This window comes from Danio rerio, chromosome 8 (genome assembly GCF_049306965.1).
Source record: "Danio rerio strain Tuebingen ecotype United States chromosome 8, GRCz12tu, whole genome shotgun sequence".
NCBI lineage: Eukaryota > Metazoa > Chordata > Actinopteri > Cypriniformes > Danionidae > Danio > Danio rerio.
Window position 1 is genome coordinate 21,669,227 of NC_133183.1, and position 20,760 is coordinate 21,689,986.

The 20,760-nt window shown below is 36.4% G+C and overlaps 1 protein-coding gene and 1 long non-coding RNA gene across 10 annotated transcripts in view; one reads left to right on the plus strand and one right to left on the minus strand.

The window, feature by feature from the left end:
* The window catches only part of si:ch211-120j21.2, a 238,318-nt gene that overhangs the window by 61,329 nt on the left and 156,229 nt on the right, over positions 1-20,760 (plus strand). For 5 of the 8 annotated variants that reach the window (XR_002459373.3, XR_012384247.1, XR_012384253.1 and 2 more), the window contains one exon: positions 2,414-2,641. The exons of 1 other annotated variant lie outside the window; for it this stretch is intronic. This is a non-coding gene — a long non-coding RNA (si:ch211-120j21.2). Of the gene's footprint in view, positions 1-2,413; positions 2,642-5,669; positions 7,587-20,760 lie in introns of those variants that run through there. 2 more of the 8 variants (XR_012384248.1, XR_012384254.1) reach the window with 2 other exon arrangements.
* Positions 1,459-20,760, minus strand: part of trabd2b (TraB domain containing 2B) — a 102,311-nt gene continuing 83,009 nt past the window's right edge. Inside the window, exons 5-7 of one of the 2 annotated variants that reach the window (XM_005166877.5) lie at positions 8,455-8,545; positions 2,391-2,636; positions 1,459-2,291 (exon numbers count right to left, since the gene is read on the minus strand). In XM_005166877.5, the coding sequence (XP_005166934.1) occupies positions 2,075-2,291; positions 2,391-2,636; positions 8,455-8,545 (554 nt within the window). In that variant the 3' untranslated portion in view covers positions 1,459-2,074. The remainder of the gene's footprint in view (positions 2,292-2,390; positions 2,637-8,454; positions 8,546-20,760) is intronic. The other variant, NM_001270477.1, reaches the window with a different exon arrangement.

A 20,760-nucleotide genomic window follows, 5' to 3' on the forward strand; every position in this document is an offset into this window, starting at 1 on the left:
ATAATTATAATTACCTATGAATTATGGACATCAGAGTTTGTTTTGTATTTAAATTAGAAATATGGATGCATGAGGTAGTTTTATTTTTATTTTTTGGTAATGCCTTTAAACATGCATGCTATTTAATCATTGATTAAGACACTAATAATCTTTAAACTTATGACCTGTAACCTTATTTTAAGGAATATAATATTTCCCTATTTATTAAAGACCGCAGTGACAAAACTTTGTCTGTGATCGCGTGTAAAAAAAAAATTCCCGTGGGTTTCCTTCGGGTGCTCCGGTTTCCCCCACAGTCCAGGCATATTGGGAATTGGATGAAAAAAATTAATGTCTGTTTGTGAATAAGAGAGTATATGGGTGTTTCTCAGGCATCCGCGCAAAAAACATTAGAAAAAATGGCGTTTCATTCCGCTGTGGCGACGCCTGATGAATTAAATACTAAGCCGAAGGATATAGTGCTTTTTAATGAAAGAAAGGGAGAGCTTTATAATGCTTTTGACATTGACATTTGTGTCCACTCTCTTCATGACTGTAAAAGGAGGGTTAATGAATACGTCATCGTTTAGGCTACTCATGTCATGTTTTTTATTTCTTTCTGGTTGTTGAGCTAAAAAACGAAAGATAAATAACTACACAACTTGTCCATTAAACGGTGTTTAATATTCCGCATGGTTAATAAGCTATGTGGTATCTTTTGTGTCAAGAACAAATTGAATTCAAAGCCCTTACCTGGCTATTTTCCTTTTACTGATTGGTCACATGACACGCCAGAACACCAAACGCTGAACCAAAGGCGCCATCTTTGAGTTGAGCAACTGTTGCAAACGTGAGTGTAAAGTGTTGGATTTGAATACACTTGCACATGAAGAACAATCAGACGATATTCTGCCTGATATATGTGTTAATGTTTCACAGTAGAAAATTATATTGCTTTTGAGCATGATGTGGGCGAGTGAAGACAAAATTAGCCTAGTTCTGAATTTTCTTTTAGAGCATATCTGAATTGGACAAAATATATAGGCCTAGGCTATGATAAATGTTGACTGTATAATTTATTTTTTACAGTTGGAGAAAGTAACTTTTAAAAGTACTATACAATATTTAGTCACTTTGTTTTAAAAAAAGTAACTAAATGTTTTACTTGATTGCTTTTTAAGCAAGGTAGGCTGTGTTAAAAATGTAACGTTTCCTAATACTGTTTATGTCTCTATTTATTAAATCCCTGAATCAAATGAGCGTTTACAGTTTAACTTGCAGAAGTGCAAAAAAGGTGGAGCTCAAGCTCAAGCTCCCCCTCGCTGGAGCTCAGCTCGCCCAAATGGCTCTGCAGCGAGCACCACTTGGGTTATATTTAACCTAACTCATAATATATTAAGCGCCACTAGAGGGCAGCATAGATGCGTTGAACTTAGTCTCATCAAACCTGAACACATCAAGAGAAAGGACAAATCAAAATTGTTTACATAACTTTGTTGACTTTAATACTTGAGAAATGCATGAAAATATACTCTTCATGAAATAATAAATATAAAATTTCTGTATGAACAAATGCACAATTTACAAAATATAAGTACCATCTCTGTGAACTATTAAGTCATTTAGTTATCTGCCAGTGACCATACCACATAATAGCAGTCTCTATTATATCATACTGATCATTTGGTATATTTGTTTTTGCCCATTTCACTCATCAGAAAAAAGGACATTCATATTTTGCTGTCTGCACTCATGGGGCAAAAGGGTACAGTCATCTGGGAATTCACATAAAAGTACAATCTGATTCTCATGAATCAACTCTGGCCAGAGACATTGCATAAGTATAACAAAATGTTCTAGCTTTTCTCTTATTGTTATTCTTAGCAACTACTATTTTACCAGATGCAACGATTAGAATTACTCACATTCGTGTTGTGTTACATACTGCGGCAACTAATTTATTGTAGGCAGACACCCAAAAATTGATCTAAGCAGTACCTAAATGTACTTAACTGCCATTTATTTTTACCACAGACGAAGTCACTCAGATAAAATTCTTGTTGGATTGTGAGCTTCCAAGAGACCCAGTTCCTCTTTAGGAAGCAAAAAGCAGTTGTGAAATGAGACAGGCCAAAAAACAAGTCAGCGCATATGTTGGGTTTGGAGCAGCGGAGTCAAGTGCGCTGGGGTTTGTGGGCTCACTGAGAGGCTTCAGTCTTTCTCTGAGTCTTTGTTGCTGTTCCTGTCGTATCTGAGGAGGCTCCACCGTCACATAGCCATTGGTTATCCTTATGCTTGGGTGTGGAGTCGTGCTGCGGTCAACATGAAAACAGAAATGTGTTTTTTATTAGTAAAAAGCTTTGAATTTCCTGCCTTGGAAATGTGGTTTCTGCCGAGTGTCATGTCCTCACCTGTCTCCTATGCGCACCCACAGGTCGCTGAACAGCCGAGGTCGACTGTGCGTATGATGGGTTTTACGAGGATGCTTGTAGCGGCCAAATTCCTCTAGCTGGCTGAGACTGTCAGGCAGCAGCATATGGGAGAGTTCTTCCTGGCTGATCTCCTCCAGCTCAGGAGTCTCTGATGTCCATTCTGTCACTGACTCGAAGCTGTCTTCGGTGGGATTCAGTGTGGTCGCCTCCCGCTCAGACCAGCTCCTTGGGTGAGAACATGTGGAAGTTATCAAGCCTGTGGCATCATGCAGAATTTTAATGTGAAATAGTCTAAACAATGGTAGTTTATTAATGTATATTTTCTTCAATATTTATACTGGCAGTTAATGATGCATCATACATCTTTATCATATCAGTTATCAGGTGATATTGGTTATATATTAGTCCATTTGACATTTAATTGGCAATAGCATTTCCCCACATTTTAAACATGGGCTGTTTAAAACTACATGAAAAAATGTATGTGAAGAAAGATGAGTGAATTCACATTGATAAGAGAGTAGTATACAAAGTATCAGGATGACTTATTACTTCCAGTGAGATTCTAAAATGTGCAATTATATTATATTATATTGCATTATATTATATTATTTTATATTATATTATATTATATTGCATTGTATTATATTATATTATATTGCATTATATTATATTATATTATATTATATTATATTGCATTATATTATATTATATTATATTATATTGCATTATATTATATTATATTATATTATATTGCATTATATTATATTATATTATATTATATTATATTGCATTATATTATATTATATTATATTATATTATATTATATTGCATTATATTATATTATATTATATTATATTATATTATATTATATTATATTATATTATATTATATTATATTATATTATTATCCAGCATATGTTTTAAGCAGCGGAAGCCCTTCCAGCCGCAAGTCAACACTGGGAAACCCATACACACTCTTTCACACTCATGGCCAATTTAGCTTATTCAATTCAACTATAGCGCATGTCTTTGGACTTTGGGTGAAACCGGAGCACCTGGTGGAAACCCACGCGTACACGAGGAGAACATGCAAACTCCACACAGAAATGCCAACTGACCCAGCCGAGGCTTGAACTAACCACCTTCTTGCTGTGAGGCGATCATGCTACCCACTGCGCTACCATGAAGCCTTGTATTATATTATATTATAATTTATTATATTATATTATATTATATTATATTATATTATATTATATTATATTATATTATATTATATTATATTTTATCACTTTACAAAGTGACACAAAAAATATAGTACAAATATGTTACATTCATACCAAATAATTTGATGGTTTACCTAAAGCTAAAAATTCTGTCATTTTTTATTTAACTTTTACTTGTTCCAAATCTGATTGAATAGCGTTTTTCTGTTGAACATGAAAGAAGATATTTTGAAGAAAGTTGGACACCTGTAACCACCGATTTTCATCAATTCCAAGTCAATGGTTACAGGTATTCAGCTTTCTTTAAAATTTCCTCTTTTAGGTTAACTCATAGGGGTTTGGATGAATTTAAGGGTGAGTCAATTGTTAGTGGGTGACACGATGGCTCAGTGGTTAGCGCTGTCACCTCACTGCAAGAAGGTTGCTGGTTAGTCCCGGTTTGTTTATATGGCATTTTTGTGTGGAGTTTGCATGGTCTCCCCATGCTGGCATGGGTTGTTCCCGGGTGCTCCGGTTTCCATGCACTATAGCTGAATTGATTAAACGAAATTGGCCGTAGTGTATGTGTGTGAATGTGAAAGTGCATGGGTGTTTCCCAGTACTGGGTTGCAGCAGGAAGGGCATCCGCTGTGTAAAACATATACTGGATAAGTTGGCAATTCATTCTGTGAATGAAGGCAATCCCTGATGAATAAAGGCACTAAGATGAAGGTAAATTAATAAATTAATACATTTTTTATCATTTTTAACTTTTGGGTGACCTTTCCCTTCAAGTCTTCTAAAGCATTTTTTTTAAACAGCCTTAATAATTTAATACATTTTTTTTAGCAAATCTCCAAACTGGTATCTTAATTGTTATACTGTATATCAGGGGTGGCCAACCCTGTTCCTGGAGAGCCACCTTCCTTCAGATTTCAGTTGCAACCCATATCAAACACACCTGAACCAATTAATTAGGACCTGATAATTACTGGCAGGTGTGTTTGATATTGGTTGCAACTGAAATCTGCAGGAAGGTGGCTCTCCAGGAACAGGGTTGGCCACCCCTGTTGTACATTATATCATTGAGATAGCTGAAAATGTGTTTCAACATTTAAAGTAATTTAATTATTTAGTATATTTTTCATTAGGATTTATTTTTATAAATGCATCTAATATGCATCTGTCATTTTTACCTGGCTGGATTGAATATAAATTTTGCTTTAAAATGATTTGTTTTGGCTTTGTTTTTAATACAACAATTTTTTTATCCATTTATAACATGGAAATATATTTCTGTATATTGGTACCAGTCAAAATACACATGAAGCTTATTCGAGAACTGGGCAGTGTCAGGAGACACCGTTGAAGTACTGCAGATAACAACCTAGTCGTGTTTCAAAAAAGTTCTGGCTTAGTGTGTGCATGTGCGTGTGTTTTGGAGATACTTCGAACTTCAAACGACATCATATCAACCTTTCAGCTTGCTAAGAATTTACAAAGAGCCAGTGAGGTCAAATCTACAATCTCAAAGTCTTGAGCCCCCAAACTGATATCATGGACTTGCATACCAATCTACACTGTTACTAAATGCTAGGATTAGACAATATTGATCTTAGTTTTATTTTTTAATATAACAAAGTTAAAGATTATAGACATCCAGAAATACATGTGTCTATAGTGCACCAGTAGGGTGTAGCATTGCCCAAGACTGTGCCCCTGTATAATTGTCGCCTCCGGCTGGTGAGTGCCCGCTGGGTCATTTCATCACAGTAAACATCAGCCAAAGCCATGCACACTGGGTAAATATGACGACATTTGGTAAACCGTACTTCATTCCTGACTGCCTCATTGTGGTTAAGCCAACCAGCCGTGTTTAGTACGTCCATGAAGTGTTTTGTTTGGTTTGAATCTCGTAATCACCCATGTGTGCACCACAAACATACTACAGGCCTCGAGTTTGTGGTTCATGAGCTTTTAGTAAACACATGTCCGGCTGCCATTGCATGTTGTTTTATTTGCCCATCATATCACCTCATTTTTTCACTTTACAGTGGAGAGAAAATGCGGGAGGGGAGCAAGAAAGCTGGAAGGGTTTGTGTTTCTAAACCACAGTCAGTCCATCATTCAGCCGCTCCATCCAGCTGTCAGCTTGTTACCAAAGCCACTGTCATCATCTCCGGCAATCTGAGAAGCCCCTCACGCTCTCTGTCCCTGCCTATTGCACTTAAAGCTTCACAGTGTGCCAAAGGAAAACGTCCGCACTAAAATTTACAACAGGAGGTTTTTCAAACAACAGCGGCTGGATGTTGTGGCTGTGGTTGGGTGCTTTTCGAGTTCGAATTGCCTTTATGGGACCATTCACTTACTCTGCGTTCTCACTTTTCCATTTTCGCCTTTGTTGGGTGTTGGAGCCATTACAGCTATTTAATGAGTACAACCTACACAGCCTTTGGATCACCTCCTTCCAGCTCCCCTGAAAGCCTGTTGAGTAATGGTACAAGTATGCCAACGATGGAGGTGGGTTGTCTTTGTTTGTGCAGGCATTGCACCCCTCTATGCAAGATAAATGGGTGAGACCTGAATTGGCGTATCGCTGGTCTGGCCCACCTCATCATGGTTAGCAGGGGGAGATCAAAGGCATAGTTTAGCTCTGTTTGCAGTTTAGCACAGTAAGTGGAATATCCTCCTGGTGAATTACAATGTGCTTGGGGTTTCGATGTGGTGAAATACGATGCATTGCAGAGTTTGTGTATGTAGTATGCGTCATTATATTCAGGCCCACAGTATATTTGGGAAGGTTTGTTGTTTAAATAACTTTATAATTATTACGTGTGGGCAAGGTGTTGGCATAGGAAGAAAAAGAATTAAGAGGTTAGGGGAATATCAGTGGGGAGAAAAGGAGGGGTGAGGGTTGGATTAGTCTATTGTGAGAGAACTGTAAAGCCGAGAGCATGAAGCAAATTCAAATTTGAATCAAAGAAAATAGGAATAAATTTAATAGCATACAAATACTAAAAGGTTGTTTTTTTAATGAAAATCGAAAAGTAATTGAAATCGACATTCAGAAACTGTAAGCCATCTACAGGTCAATTTTTTCAATTACTTTCTCTGCCAAGTATGAAATCACTGACCCTGCTTTGTTAAGGCTGATTTGTACTTCTGGGTTGAACGCACACATATTTTCCAGTGCAGCCTTTGAGCGGTCGCATACATGCACAAATTTTCAAAAATGTAACTACACATCGCACGTTTGCATCACAAGAGTTTATTCTACTGCTTATTTTCTACTTTTGAAAACTTCGAAAATAACTTATTTTGTTTCCAAAATTACAGGTTAAATTCAATAAAAGTTGTTCAATACATAATTCATAGATATTAGATAGTGTGTGTCTCCTTCAATTATTTTAAAAGCAAGTACTGCACCCTTCACCCAAAAATCTCTTACTTGTGAGCATATTTACTGTACAAAACCTGTCAGTGAACAATAAAGGCAATAAATAAATAAATAAATTGTTCATTAATTGTAAACGTGTAAAAACGTTCAATTAATAGAGATTTTGATTTAAGGCTGAATCATCCAGCCCTAGAACATGTAGACTGATGAATTGAAAGGGAAAAAGTTACTAGCCTCAATATAGAGAGCTTGTGGGATAGATTTTTTGTATTGTGGGATGAAGTCCTGTACAGTACCTGCTGAATTCTGTTGCCCATAAAATCTTTTCCCATCATGCCACACTTTAATTAGGGCATACTAGTCACTACTTTGGTGATAAAATGGCAACTATAGAAATGTGTACTTAATTCAGTGTGTATTTAGTCATATTTAATATGTAGCATAATCTTTTTATTACCAGGGTGGAAAAACACTTTATTTCTCAGAATGCATTACCAGTTGAATTTCCTTGCAGTTCAGTAAATACTGCTTGTTTGGTGTATATACATTTGTGTACATATGCAATGTTTTTGTATAAATAGTGTGCTCACAACAAATGAAAAAAGAAAAAGTACTGTAGATGTTTTATTTTCATAATATACACTGAAAAAAAGATTCATTACTCAGTTAAATTTGCTTGTTTCAATTCAACCTATATACAGAATTATTAGCCCCCCTATTTATTTTTTCCCCAATTTCTGTTGAATGGAGAGAAGATTTTTTTCAACACATTTCTTATCATAATACTTTTATTAACTCATCTTCTAATAACTGATTTATTTTATCTTTGCCACGATGACAGTAAATAATATTAGACTAAATATTTTTTAAGACACTTCTATACAGCTTAAAGGGACATTTAAAGGCTTAACTAGATTAATTATGTTAACTAGGCTGGTTAGCGTAATTAGGAATAATAATGGTTTGTTCGGTAGACTATCAAGAAAAAATAGCTTAAAGGGGCGAATAATTTTGACTTTAAAATGGTTTTTAAAAAATTAATAACTGCTTTTATTTTAGCTGAAATAAAACAAATAAGACTTTTTCCAGAAGAAGAAATATTATCAGACATTCTGTGAACATTTCCTTGCTCTGTTAAACATCATTTGGGAAATATTTTTTAAAAATTCAAAGGGGGTTATTAAAAAGTTTGCAACAACTTTGCAGTCATCATTTTTTGGGCTGTCAGACTTGGGTGATGTTGGGTGACAAAATAACTTTATATAATTCATACACCAAACAGTACTCTATATCATGCATAGAGTAAGTGTATAGTGCATCGTCTAGTACACAACTTTAGTCATTCCATTCATACTCAAATCCTGTGGTCAACACACTCATGGACTGGAATGGTACCAATTGGCTAGTTCTTATTTTTCAAGTGTTTAAATTGGTTGACTCACTGTATGATGGGCTCTTGTGGTGGTGTGTGCTCCACCTCATAGCCCTCCTGCCGCAGAATGTCCAGTACACTATGATTCCCCAGGAAATGACCTGTAAGACATAGAAAACAAGAAGCCATCTTAGTGACGGTGCATTATACTGTATGAGGGAGGATGTCTTGTGAACCCTCTTTTTCTCTTGTTCTTGATCTCAAGGTGCACTTGTTCTTCAAGAATGAGGCCACATAAAATGCCCCCATGCTACTGTCTCTCCGCCTCGGCTCTCACGTATAATACACTCATAATTCCTTCACTCTTGAGACATCAAACGCACGCGCTCCAGCGCCACGCTGATGAAAGCTGTTTCACTTCTCCGCGCAGCCGATAATCCCATGTGTCACTCAACCCAGCAATAAGCGCTAATACAGCCTGACCTCATCGCCTCAGCATGCTCCGCAAGCTTATTAACAGCACGCTGAAAATCTTCAAGGCTGTCTCTTTTCATGCTTCTTTATCATCATTATTTTGCTGATCATTCGCGAAGACAGGACAGGGGAGGGTGAGCGAGGGGCCCGCGGTGCTTTCTTGGCCGCCAAGTTCAAAGGCTGCTGGGGCGACTGGCACGGAGCGTGAAGAGGCTACCACTGAGCGTCGGTCAGATCAGAGGGCCAGATTATGAAGCTACGCCCCTCGGCATGGTGGGAAGAAACAGGCAGCCCATTGAGGCCGGACCTGTTGTGTTCCTCACCTCGTCTCCCGTTCCAGTGCCAGTTCAGTGACACCGTCAGCAAGCCATCACACCCACATCCTCTGATTAATGTTCATATTAAACTCGCTTAGAATGTATTTTTTTGGAAAATGTTGAGTAATACAGCCATGCCTCTGTATTCTGCATGTGAGGACGAGCGGTTCATTTAATGTGCTGTATTTATTTGGTTCCAGCCACATAAATAACCCGGCCGGACAGAGCGCTCTCACAGACCTTTTGGCTACTGGAGGAAGTAGTTACTTGAGAAGCGTTCAGTTATTAGAGGAAGTAGTTGGATTAGGTTTCAGGCTGCGGTGAGGTGCGGGTGGTCACCTGACTATCAAATTATGAGGTTAAGGTATAGGCCGTATCCAGAGAAATAGTCTTCTTTTAATTATTGAAAGGAGGCAGGGACATGCTAGAAAACAATTTGGCCTCAACTAATCTCTCCTTCTGTCTCTCTTTGTAGGCATCCACGCCCAAAACACTGGCATGCGATAAATAAATACACACGCCCACAAGCAAACAAACTAACCCGTGTTTCATACACACAGGCACGCTTCACTACTGGAGTTTCAGCTCTTCAAATGCTGATACAATTCATTATGTGTTTTTGTGGTGTTTATTTTTTGACCGCAGTATATTTCGATAACCAAGAACAAACTGCCATTGAGAAATCCTGAAAACACAAGCAGACCTCATACAAATCTGTCTGAGGCTTAGCTAAAGCTCCAGGCTTTTTTTGTGAAAGTTACTCCCAAATCTTCGTCCAAATGATTCAGATTGAAAAGACTGAGACAGGTGCAGAGACTGTTTGTTCATTCCCTCTGTTTAGAGCGAACAGGGTGTTCTCATATTTAATTTTTTAAACTGTATGTCAAGTGTTAGATACTTGGCTATAGGTTTGATTCCCTGGGAATGTGCATATCTTTTCACCTTGAAAGTGGCTTTATATTACAGTGTCCACTATTTTAATAAATGTGAAAGTTTAAATAACGTCAATACAGTCTGGCTTTTACTTTAATGTGCAAATCTACAGCTTAAACCCTGAGTTCTCTCTCTCTGACTTTCATCAGACTTGTTCGCATTTTCGCTCCTGGGGTAATTAGGGTTCTCAATCACTTTTTAAGCATACGTTCTTTAGTGCATTTAAATATTTTCTGAACTCCCTAACCTCTCATACTTTCTCATATTTAGAAGATGTACTGTGAACGGTACAGGGATTGGTTTGAGTATTTTGGGTTGTGTCCAGATGTCAGCACCTTCATGATACATGATACATTACACACAAGACCAAACATACTTACAGCCAATGCTTTAGGCTTGTGAGGAGTTTTTTTGTAAAGCAGGGATTTTTGTGGTTTGTGTCTGTTTAAATTTAGTCAATATTTTTTGATGTCATGTTTGTTAATGTTTTTAAATCCCTCTAATGAGCATTTAAAAAAAAACTATGCAAAATTCAGACAGAAACTTTCATACTATTAAACATTTGGGTCAGAAAATAATTACTATTATTGTGTAATCTACAAAAACGTACAAAAATTTGTGAAAATGATGATATGCATAGATATTCATTCTATATGTATAATTTGGCTGGCAGCTAGCTCTCTGCAACTCTCACACGGTCGCCCAGAGCTAAGCAGGGCTGTGCCTGGTCATTACCTAAGTGGGAGACTACATGGGAAAGCTAGGTTGCTGCTGGAAGTGTTGTTATTGAGACCAGCAGGGTGCTCAACCTGCAGTCTGTGTGAGTCCTAATGCTCCAGTACATTGATAGGGACTCTATACTGCTTTACTACTGTCTTTTTGGATGAGACGTTAAAGGTGCTGTATGTAAGTTTTTGACTCTTCTAAAGCATAAAAATACCATAACATGTTTGCAGATATTTAAGAAACATGCCAAGTGAACATACTTGTTTATTGAAAAACAATGCTGCAGTCAGATATTCTGCTTTGAAAATGTGTTTTCCGTACCAGAATGGCTGTCTTTGTTTTGATAATTTTTCTCTGCCCACTGCCAGTTTAACTAATTATGTTTGAACACCCTGGGTTGCCTTGCTGGAAAACTGTATTTTATTCATTCATTCAGAAAGGCTCTGAAAGCATCAACCGTGACAAAATGGACAGACGACCTCTGGTGGACAGTAGCAGACTCTGAAATGAGACCGATTCAGTTAAACATGAGGTTATTTATTTGCAAATGATACAAATATTACAAACGTAAACATTAAGTGAGCAGGTTACATTGTAACCGCGTGTCCTAACAACACGATACGTGACAAGCTACGCGGTAATAAGCAATTTGGCTGTTTGCACCAGATGAAACATGATAGAAGTTTAAATACAGCTATTTAGAAGCATAGAATATGTACTCACTCATAAAATTGTAAGTTTTATAATTCATTTAATACATATGAACCTTTTTTAACATTATTAAACGTACATGCTGAATCACTGATAGGTGTTAGTTTGGCATTATGTTACAGTTCTAAAGTTCAATTTCACACAATTTATTTTATTTTCAAATTTGAGGTGAACTATCTGCTGCTGTTTTCAGTAGTTAGGCAATAAATGTAATGTAAAATGGCCTTAAAACTCACAAGTGAGAAATAAAAGCTGTATTTAATATATCAATTCAACATATTGGTTAGGACAAAAATTCCCTTTTAATATGGAAAATATTTCTTCTATCGCATGCTGTTACTTTTATTTAGGACACGTTTTAAATCACTCGCTGCTGTCCTCAATCTGGCAACCTGTGCGTTCCTTTATTTGATCCAGGAGTACAATATCTACTTCAACCACTAGGTGTCAAACTTACATACTGGACCTTTAAACTTAGGTCCTGACTTTCTGTGGTCGTTTAAAATCCCAGGATATCTAACGAAAAAGTGTAGGGGTTTATTCCCAGCACACTGGCCAAAATGTACCCACTGGCTTCTGTCCATCATGGCCTACTAACCATCCCCATATCATAATTGGCTTCATCACTCGGCTAGTGTGTGGTGTGCAGTCTGGTGCAATATGGCTGCTGTCACGTCATCTAGTTTGATGCTGCACACTGGTGGTGGATAAGTGGAGATCCCCCCCAAAAATGAGTAAAGTGCTTTGAGTGTCCAGAAAATCACTATATATATATATATATATATATATATATATATATATATATATATATATATATATATATATATACACATGTAAGGAATTATTATTATTATTTTTACCCTGAATTGCTTTTCCTTTATAGGTTATAGTAATAAACCACCCTCATTATACGTCTAGACAAAATAGCTCTATGCTTTTGCAATCTTGTATTGTTTGTAAAACTCTGTAGACAAATGTTTATGTGCAATTCACTGAGGTGCTGCTTTTTGTCAAATTTTATCAACAGTATAGTTAAATCACTGATTAAATTAAGTTGATCATAAAAATGTAATTATATTTTAATCACTAGGCATCTTTATCTCTAATCAAATATGTGATGCACTTAACGTTTTCTTTAGTTGTCGAGCATTGGTGTTTATTTACTTTATGTCTGAAAAGAAATGCAGACTAATCAGTGTCTAGTTTTTACTGCACACACGCTGCCAGAAAACAATATCAAGGAGAAAGCAAACATCCTGAGACATGAAATTGCAAGGCACTGTAGGCCACCAGGCTGCCGTTGACTTTGATCATAGTACTACTTTTGTCTTGTTTTCTCTCTGCTTGCTGTCCATTATTGTGAGCAAGCATGTGTGTATCTGTAGCTCTGCATGTGTGTCAGATGTTACTCAAGGGAAGCCTCTACCTCTGACTCGTTCATTTTCTGCTCTCCCCCGTGATCACCCTACAAACTACTGACCTCTAATGCAGCACAGCTCCGTCTAATCCACACACACATACTATCCACTGCAAGTTTTTACAGCAGCAGGAAATCTATAAATCTCAACATGGTCTCTGAGTCAACAAACCCTCAGCGCCGCCTTGAGTGTACGACCCACAGATCAGCTCTAACACCTATATAAATCTCAGAGCGAGATCAGGAAATTCCAGCCTTCAGGCCATCCTTGGGATATTGGAGAATTAAGGGGGCGCTTCTTTGTTTTACCTGTCCAAAGGGGCTCTCTAATGAGGGGTCTCTGCCTCTCTGTGGGCGGCTATTGGGTGTGTAGGTGTTCAGGGACTTACGCGGGACTGAAATATTTTAAGGGTTTGATGCAGAAACATTGAAACTGTTTCCTTTATGGCTTCAAATATTTACATTTCTCTTACGGTGACTGTGGGGTGGTGGATTAGCCAAAGAAAGAGAGAGAGAGAGAGAAAGTAAGTCCAACGCATGGGGACATTTTCACAGTTGAGGAAAAGTGAAAATGGAGGAAAGAGATGAAAAAGGGAGAGCAGGAGCGCATTAACGGTCAAAGCTCACAGGGGTTAAAGCATTTAGGGGAAATTGCCCTTAGAGTTTGTTTTAGTTTCTGACAGCTGGGGTCTCTTTTTTTCTTGGAATGCCAAAGTGACTTTGTGAAACAGCAAACACGACTGAAGTGGGGGGAAAACTGTTCTTGCATATAAAAACAGACTTGTACTTCAAACTATGTGTGTATTCATGGCATATAAATATTAATATAAGTCATTACAAATGTTCAGCCACTATTGTATTTATGATGTAATACTTTTTTAATGAAAAGATGAGACTTCCTGTTTTGGTACCAACATTAAATTAACAAAAGGAAAACAGAAAGCATAGAAAGTTTCACAAAATGTTTTGTTAAAGTAAAATCTTAAAATATGGGTGAAATAATGTTGCATGTTGCAAGTATTTGTGTAATACTATTTTTAAACTTTGAATATATATATATGTCATATTACATTTAATGATATTTTAAATTATTAAAATCTGTATATTCCTGGGCAATTGTTAAAAACCTAGTAGTTTAAATGATAAATATATAAATGAGTATATATAAGTACAACGCCCCACAAATCTCTCATTTAAATGGATGTTTTCTATAGGATGCTTTACAATGTTATATTTGTGCATGTACATTAGTTTAGTCAGTACTGAAGCCAAATCTAGAGCTAATCTAACAAAATAACTTGCAATATTGGTTAAAAAAATTGTAGCCTAAATTTATATGTTAAGGAAAAATATTAAATATATATTTTTTTAAATAGCAAAATTAAACAGAAATTAAAACATGTACAATTTTGTTAATGTTGTAGTTTGTAATATTTTTGCATATTTTGTTTAAATTTAAATGTATTATTTTTACATTTCCAAAGATGTTCTCTGACTAAAATATTATTTTACTATACTGTATCTGTTTAATAAATTTGTTTTGTTCAAATGCACCAATTTATTAACTATATTTACTGGGAGCACATTACACCCGTACTGGCTTCTCTTCATTGGCTTCCTGTACAGTTTAGGATACATTTAATAATACAAGATTCTAGTTTTGATGTTTAAATGCCTAATGGACTAGCACCAAGATACTTGTCTTCATTAATTCAATCGTACACTCCACCAAGGGCACTTAGATTTGCTGATCAGCTGCTTTTGATTGTTCCATGCACAAGGTTAAAAACCAGGGATTGACCGTGCTTTTGCAGGGGTGGCCTCCAAACTCTGGAATAATTTGCCTCTCCTTGTTAGGCAGGCCACAACCCTTACTGTTTTCATATCTAGTCTTAAAACCCATTTTTACTCTTTGGCTTTTAATACCATATGAGAGTCTTATGTCTGTTGTATTTGTTCTTTGTTTTAGATGGTGTATGTGTGTACTGCACGTTGGTAAGCGCTTGTTTTTAAAAAATTGTAATTGTATAATTAATTTAACTTTTTAATATTTACATTTGAATTAAATAAATGTAATTAATCAATTTTTTACAGTATACCTTTATATAATATAGACATTGCATATTTAGGGAAAACACCCAAAATACCTGCAATTGTCTGCTATTATACAACATACAAGTCAGAATTATCCCTGTAAAATTTAATCTCTTTTAAACATATTTTCCATAACTAATTATTATAACTAATATCTTTTGTTTTTGCCATAGTGAAAATTAGTTAATTATGCAAGTCATTGTACAACAGTGGTTTGTTTCCTCAAACAAAAGTTGTTAAAAAGTGTAAGAAAAATTCGAACTTAAAAATTGCTTTTAAACATGTAAAAACTGCTTTTATTCTGGCCAAAAAAAAAAAAAAAAAAAGTTTCTCCTGAAGAAAGAAATATAGGAAATACGATGAAGATTTTCTTACTCTCTGAAGCATTGCTTGGAAAATATTTGAAAATGAATACAACCTTTACATGAGGGCTCATAATGAATGACTGGATTTTAATGTGGTTGTCACTCCCGAGACATTTTAACTTTGCTCATTCTGTATTAATTTCCACAGTTTTTTTCGCTTTTGTAAAGGCACACTAGGCTGCTTAAAGAATTTGCAAATAATAAATCACAGACTTTTGGAGTGCATACATATACACTTAGAATGTGCAGTTTGAAGCATCTGCAAGTGCGTTACAGTTAAATTGAGTATGGGTGTGGGAGCATGTGTTATTTGTGTAATGTGAAGTTTGTGAACTCAAATTCTATTTGCACCTAGATCTGTTGTTCTAGTAGCTAATGAGGCATGTAATGGCAAAGTCCGATAATGAGCTCTGCTGATCTAATTAGCACAGAGAGTCACTTTAGCATCTGCACAGACATCCTCAGAGATCCAAACCAACACAAAACTGCAGCTCAAGACAAACAGACTGTCTGCTGATAGATTTGATTAGAATTTAATTGAGCTTTTATTGTTTAACAATGCGGAGCAGCCATTTAGTGATATAGATAAAACACTTGTCTTTTGACCCTTGAATATTTTTCTATTTCAACCAATCTTAGATGCAGCAATGAGATTCACTTGTTATTATATAACATTACTTAACAGAATCAGTAGTTTGATTACTGTGGCTCCATGTTTAATTGATGGAGTTGGAAGAAGTCATGGTGGACTATAATTTTCTTTTCTTTTTTTACATTCTTGTCAAGCTACAGGTTTAAAGACATTTGAAAGTAATTCAGTTACAGTCCGTCTGCTTTTTGCCTCCCAGTTCAACTCCACTGAAAATGGTAAGTTAATAAAATCATTAAAACAAATGAATGTCCCAATGCTTTAATGTCAGGGGCAGACTACACAATGTTTTGGTCTTTTACGATATTCGCTGTAACATTTGATGTGATTTCCTTGAAAATTTTGTTTTGTCATGTACAAGAAACACGTCAGACTGCATGATCCTTCCTGACCAATCATTGCTTGCTGTCTTTAACTGGTAATTTGTTTTTCTTTAAGAAGGTTCTGTGGTGGGACTAGTGATTGATTTACAGAAACTAGAGAATAAACAAACAGTGCCTATTGAATTGGCATGTTTTGTCCTGACTGTCCAGTTGTCAGAAAAGTTGTGTGGCCATAGCTTTTCCATATTTTAGTAATCATTGTATCTTCAATTTGTTATATTTGAAAGCTGTGTTCCTTTTAGTCAGAAATATGAAAGAACCTGTCAGGAAAGAACAAAAATCAATCATGCCTTGAACTTGTTAAGCATCTCAGATGGAATGTTGGTTTCTTGTCTGCTATGCTGCGTTATAAGGAATAAAAAAAATCAATCTCGATGCCTATTGTTGTTTATGAATCACTTTAACACTGTACGTCAAGTTGAACTTCCTAGTATTGTGCTGATATAGTATAGAATATGGTATAATGGATGTGATGTCAGCTACAACAGTTGTGTGAATATACTAGGGTTGGGCGATGTCGACCAATTTGGCATCGTACGATGTCTAATGTGAAACATTGCGTTAGACAATCTCATCTTCGTCATAGGCGGAAGTGAATTAATTATTTATGAATAATTAATTAATTATAACAAATTAATTATTTGTAGCCTACCGTTTCAACTACTTGACCCGCATGGTATTTGTTTTACCCATAACCAAATCATAAATAAATACAGATAAGTTGCACATAAATGACCACCTGTCAATAATTTTTTTCGGCGGGACTCTGGCATGAATAGGCAGAGTGATCTTTTTCGTTATAATGGCGTCAACAAACTTGGTTGGTAAAATAGGTGCAAAACCAAAAGCAATCAACCAACAGTATCTGAGGTTTTCCTTAAAATACTAAGTACAAGCGTGAAAGTGAAAGATTGTAGCAGCCTACTGACGCTGTGACACATTACCTGATAGATTCAAAAGACAGAAGAGTCATTAAATAGAGTCAAGATGAATTAAATATCACGTTTCATATTTCCAGTAAGATGCGATGCAGTGGTACATCCTTGAAAAACTGTCCCAAGTGCACTCCTCTATGGAGCTCAGACGAGCCCATGACAGTGTGTGTGGCTGAATGTGTGTGTAGCTGTGTCTGTGTTTGTGTGTGTGTGTGTGGTCATGTGATGTGCGTTTTCAGAGGGTTGTTCAGAAATTCTAGGAAAAACACTGGATGTGGATCATTTTCGTTCTAAAATGCCATTTTAAATCTAAGATGTATTAGTGTAAACGGGGCCTAAGTGAGTATTTTCCATGAGCGGGTTTGCGACTAGGGTGGGGCGGAGGATCGGAGATGCCGGCTCAGCATTGTGTTGTCTATTGGCCATTGGATGTAGGCACACTAACGAGTGATTCTAGAGCAAAGATGTCAGTTTATATCCAACTGGGAGCAGTGTGAGTTTAGCTGGAGGGTTTAAATTGCTGTTAAACCTGTTGCCTGGATGGGAGCAAGGTCTAAGGGCCAGCTAGTAGGAGCTGAGAGAAAAGGCTGTAGTTCATACCCTGTGGGCAGTAGTGCGATTATAGCTGCGACATTAAAATTGGTGTTGTGACCCAGATAGGAGTAAGGAGCTAATGGAAGAGACTATCTTTAGCATATGTGTTAAGATGCACACATTCCATAACTCTAGCATCCTTGTTGCCTTATCTGACAGTTCATATTCTGGTGGCCGAAGTGTGAGTATAGCCAGAGCATTTAAATTGGTGCCATGACCCGGATGGGAATAAGGTCTTAGCCCGGCTAGTAGGAGCTGATTCAAGAGGCTTCGGCCTTTAGCTTACTTGTTAGTGTGCACACATACTATAACTTTAGCATGCTTGTTCCCATACCTGATATTCATGGCAGAAATGCCAGACAGTTCATAGCCTGTGGGCAGCATTGTGAGTATAGCTTGAACATTTAAATTGGTGCCATGACCCAGATGGGAGTAAGGTCTAAGGTCAGCTAGTAGGAGCTGACAAAAGAGGCTAGTCTTTAGAGTGCTTGTTCATTTGCATACATACTATGATATATATTATAATTAAATCCCAGTCAGAGAGAGGTGAATAGAAGTGGTGTTACACAGGCTGAATGAGCAGATATAGTGTAAATGAGTCATTATTTCTATAGCAAGCTGCTGTGTGGTAAAGTCTTACTCTATTCACTCTGTACATTTTACGTTGTATAGGGTACTTTAATAACATCATCTACAACCACAGGCACTTGTTTTACTGTATTTCAGTGATGGATGCTGCTAACACAGCACAAAGAACCTTTGGAGTGAAGTGTCTGTTGGATGGACACCATGAAAATATTTGTGTTGAAGTGCCCTTTGAACCAATTATTTCTGAGCACTTCTGTAAGGAATGACACTGCAGCGACCACCACAAACAACTGCAAAACACATGTGCTGAGAGTTCCTCACCACACACAAACACACGGATGAGTGATCACATTCATACAAACACTGTAAGATGTAAACAGTGTCCCGTGCACTTACTGGAACTGACTGCATTAGTGCTTTAGAGCCTGTGATATTAGCTTTGTCATTTATTAGTGTCAGATGCATGTCAAATCAATAGCAAAACAAATCCAAGACCATTAATAGGAAGACAAATGCTATTTATCACATGAAGCATGTGTATTAAAGAAGAGAGGGGAGCCTGGGTTGTGGCCATTGCAGGAAATTCCTAGGGATGTTTTCAATAAGAGCACGAATATCCACGCAGCACTGAGGAACCAGGCAAATGAGAACCTGCTGAAACGCCACACACACACTCTCTCTCTACTTGCTCAGCAAACTGCTAATTAGGATGCGAGTGAATATGTTTGAGAGGCAAGAATTATTTGTTTTAGTATATGTAAATGTTTATAATCTTGTAGCATTGATATACATGTTGTTTTATGTAAGATTTATGTGAACTTTGGTGGTTTGTTAATAGATTTTTTGCGGATATGAAAAGCTAAGTTTATAATGAATTTGGTGTGGCGTGATCTGTAACGTAAACAGATGTGCCATGGTGGTGTGTTCCCGCTTATCATCTGACCTGTTATGCAACTTTGCAGTCTTTCTCATAAGGTCATACTCACAAAAGAACAAAGCAAAACAGATGAATGATAAATGAAGATGAAAAGGAATAATAATTGTGTTTGCTATGAAAAACAGAATTACTTACTAAACAGCATAACTCCCTACACGATGCCTTGGTTTTAATATGATATATTTTTTTTTCTGCTCAAAAGCAGCAGTTCTGCTTACAACTAATCAACAAATTCTGCTTGTGGTTCTACCACAGTTATTTAAAAGAATAATTTACCTTATTATGATTTGTTTTTTTTATCAATGTTCAGTCAGTAAACTTGCATTCAATCTGCCTCCATCCATTCAACAACCAATAGAGGAAACCCAGTCCGCATGTAACGTTTTTAACAATCAGGGTTTAAAAAATTTAATAAAATGTTATATTAGTCACATGGTTGAAATAAAATATCTGTTGCTTCTAGGGGTGTAATGGGACACATATTTGTGCAAATTGTATTTCATTTGGTTATATTTACTGTACAATGTAGTATCACTGCTCATACAGAACTAAATGTGAAACTTCTAGTTTAATATATGATTTAGTGAATTAATATCAATTTATACATTTGATGTGTAAAGAAAAAAAAAACTAATAGACATAAATTATACACTCTCAGAAAAAATGGTACAGTTTTATACCAAAGAAGGTACAAACTCTAGTCACTGGGGCAGTACCTTTTTATGGAACAGAATTGTACCTTAAGACAAAGAAACAAATTTGTACCATTGTAGTTGGTGCCTTTAAGGACATGATTTGTACCATGGAAAACCAAAATGTACCTTAAAATGTACTTCTAAAACCTGCAGATACAATATTGTACCTTCAGCAAAGGTACAAATGTGATCCATGAAGGCAACACTACAGTGACAAGACTCTTTGTACCTTAACAGTGTCAAATGTATTCCTTCAAGAACTAAAGGCATTTGGCTATATCCAATATGTGTCAATTTATTTAGCGTATTTAGCATTTTTAAGTTTGTTTTTGTGTAAATGCATCTTTTCCATTTACAATAAAAAATAAAAATACTTTAATTTAAATCAAAAGATCTATTTTTTGCTAAACATTTGACACTTTTTACAAAAATGTTATTTAATGTCATGTTACGTGTATTTATATAACGCATTTATTGTGTATGGCCATACACCCAAAGTGCTTCGCAATCGTGAGGGGGGTCTCTCCACACCACCACCAGTGTGCAACATCCACTTGG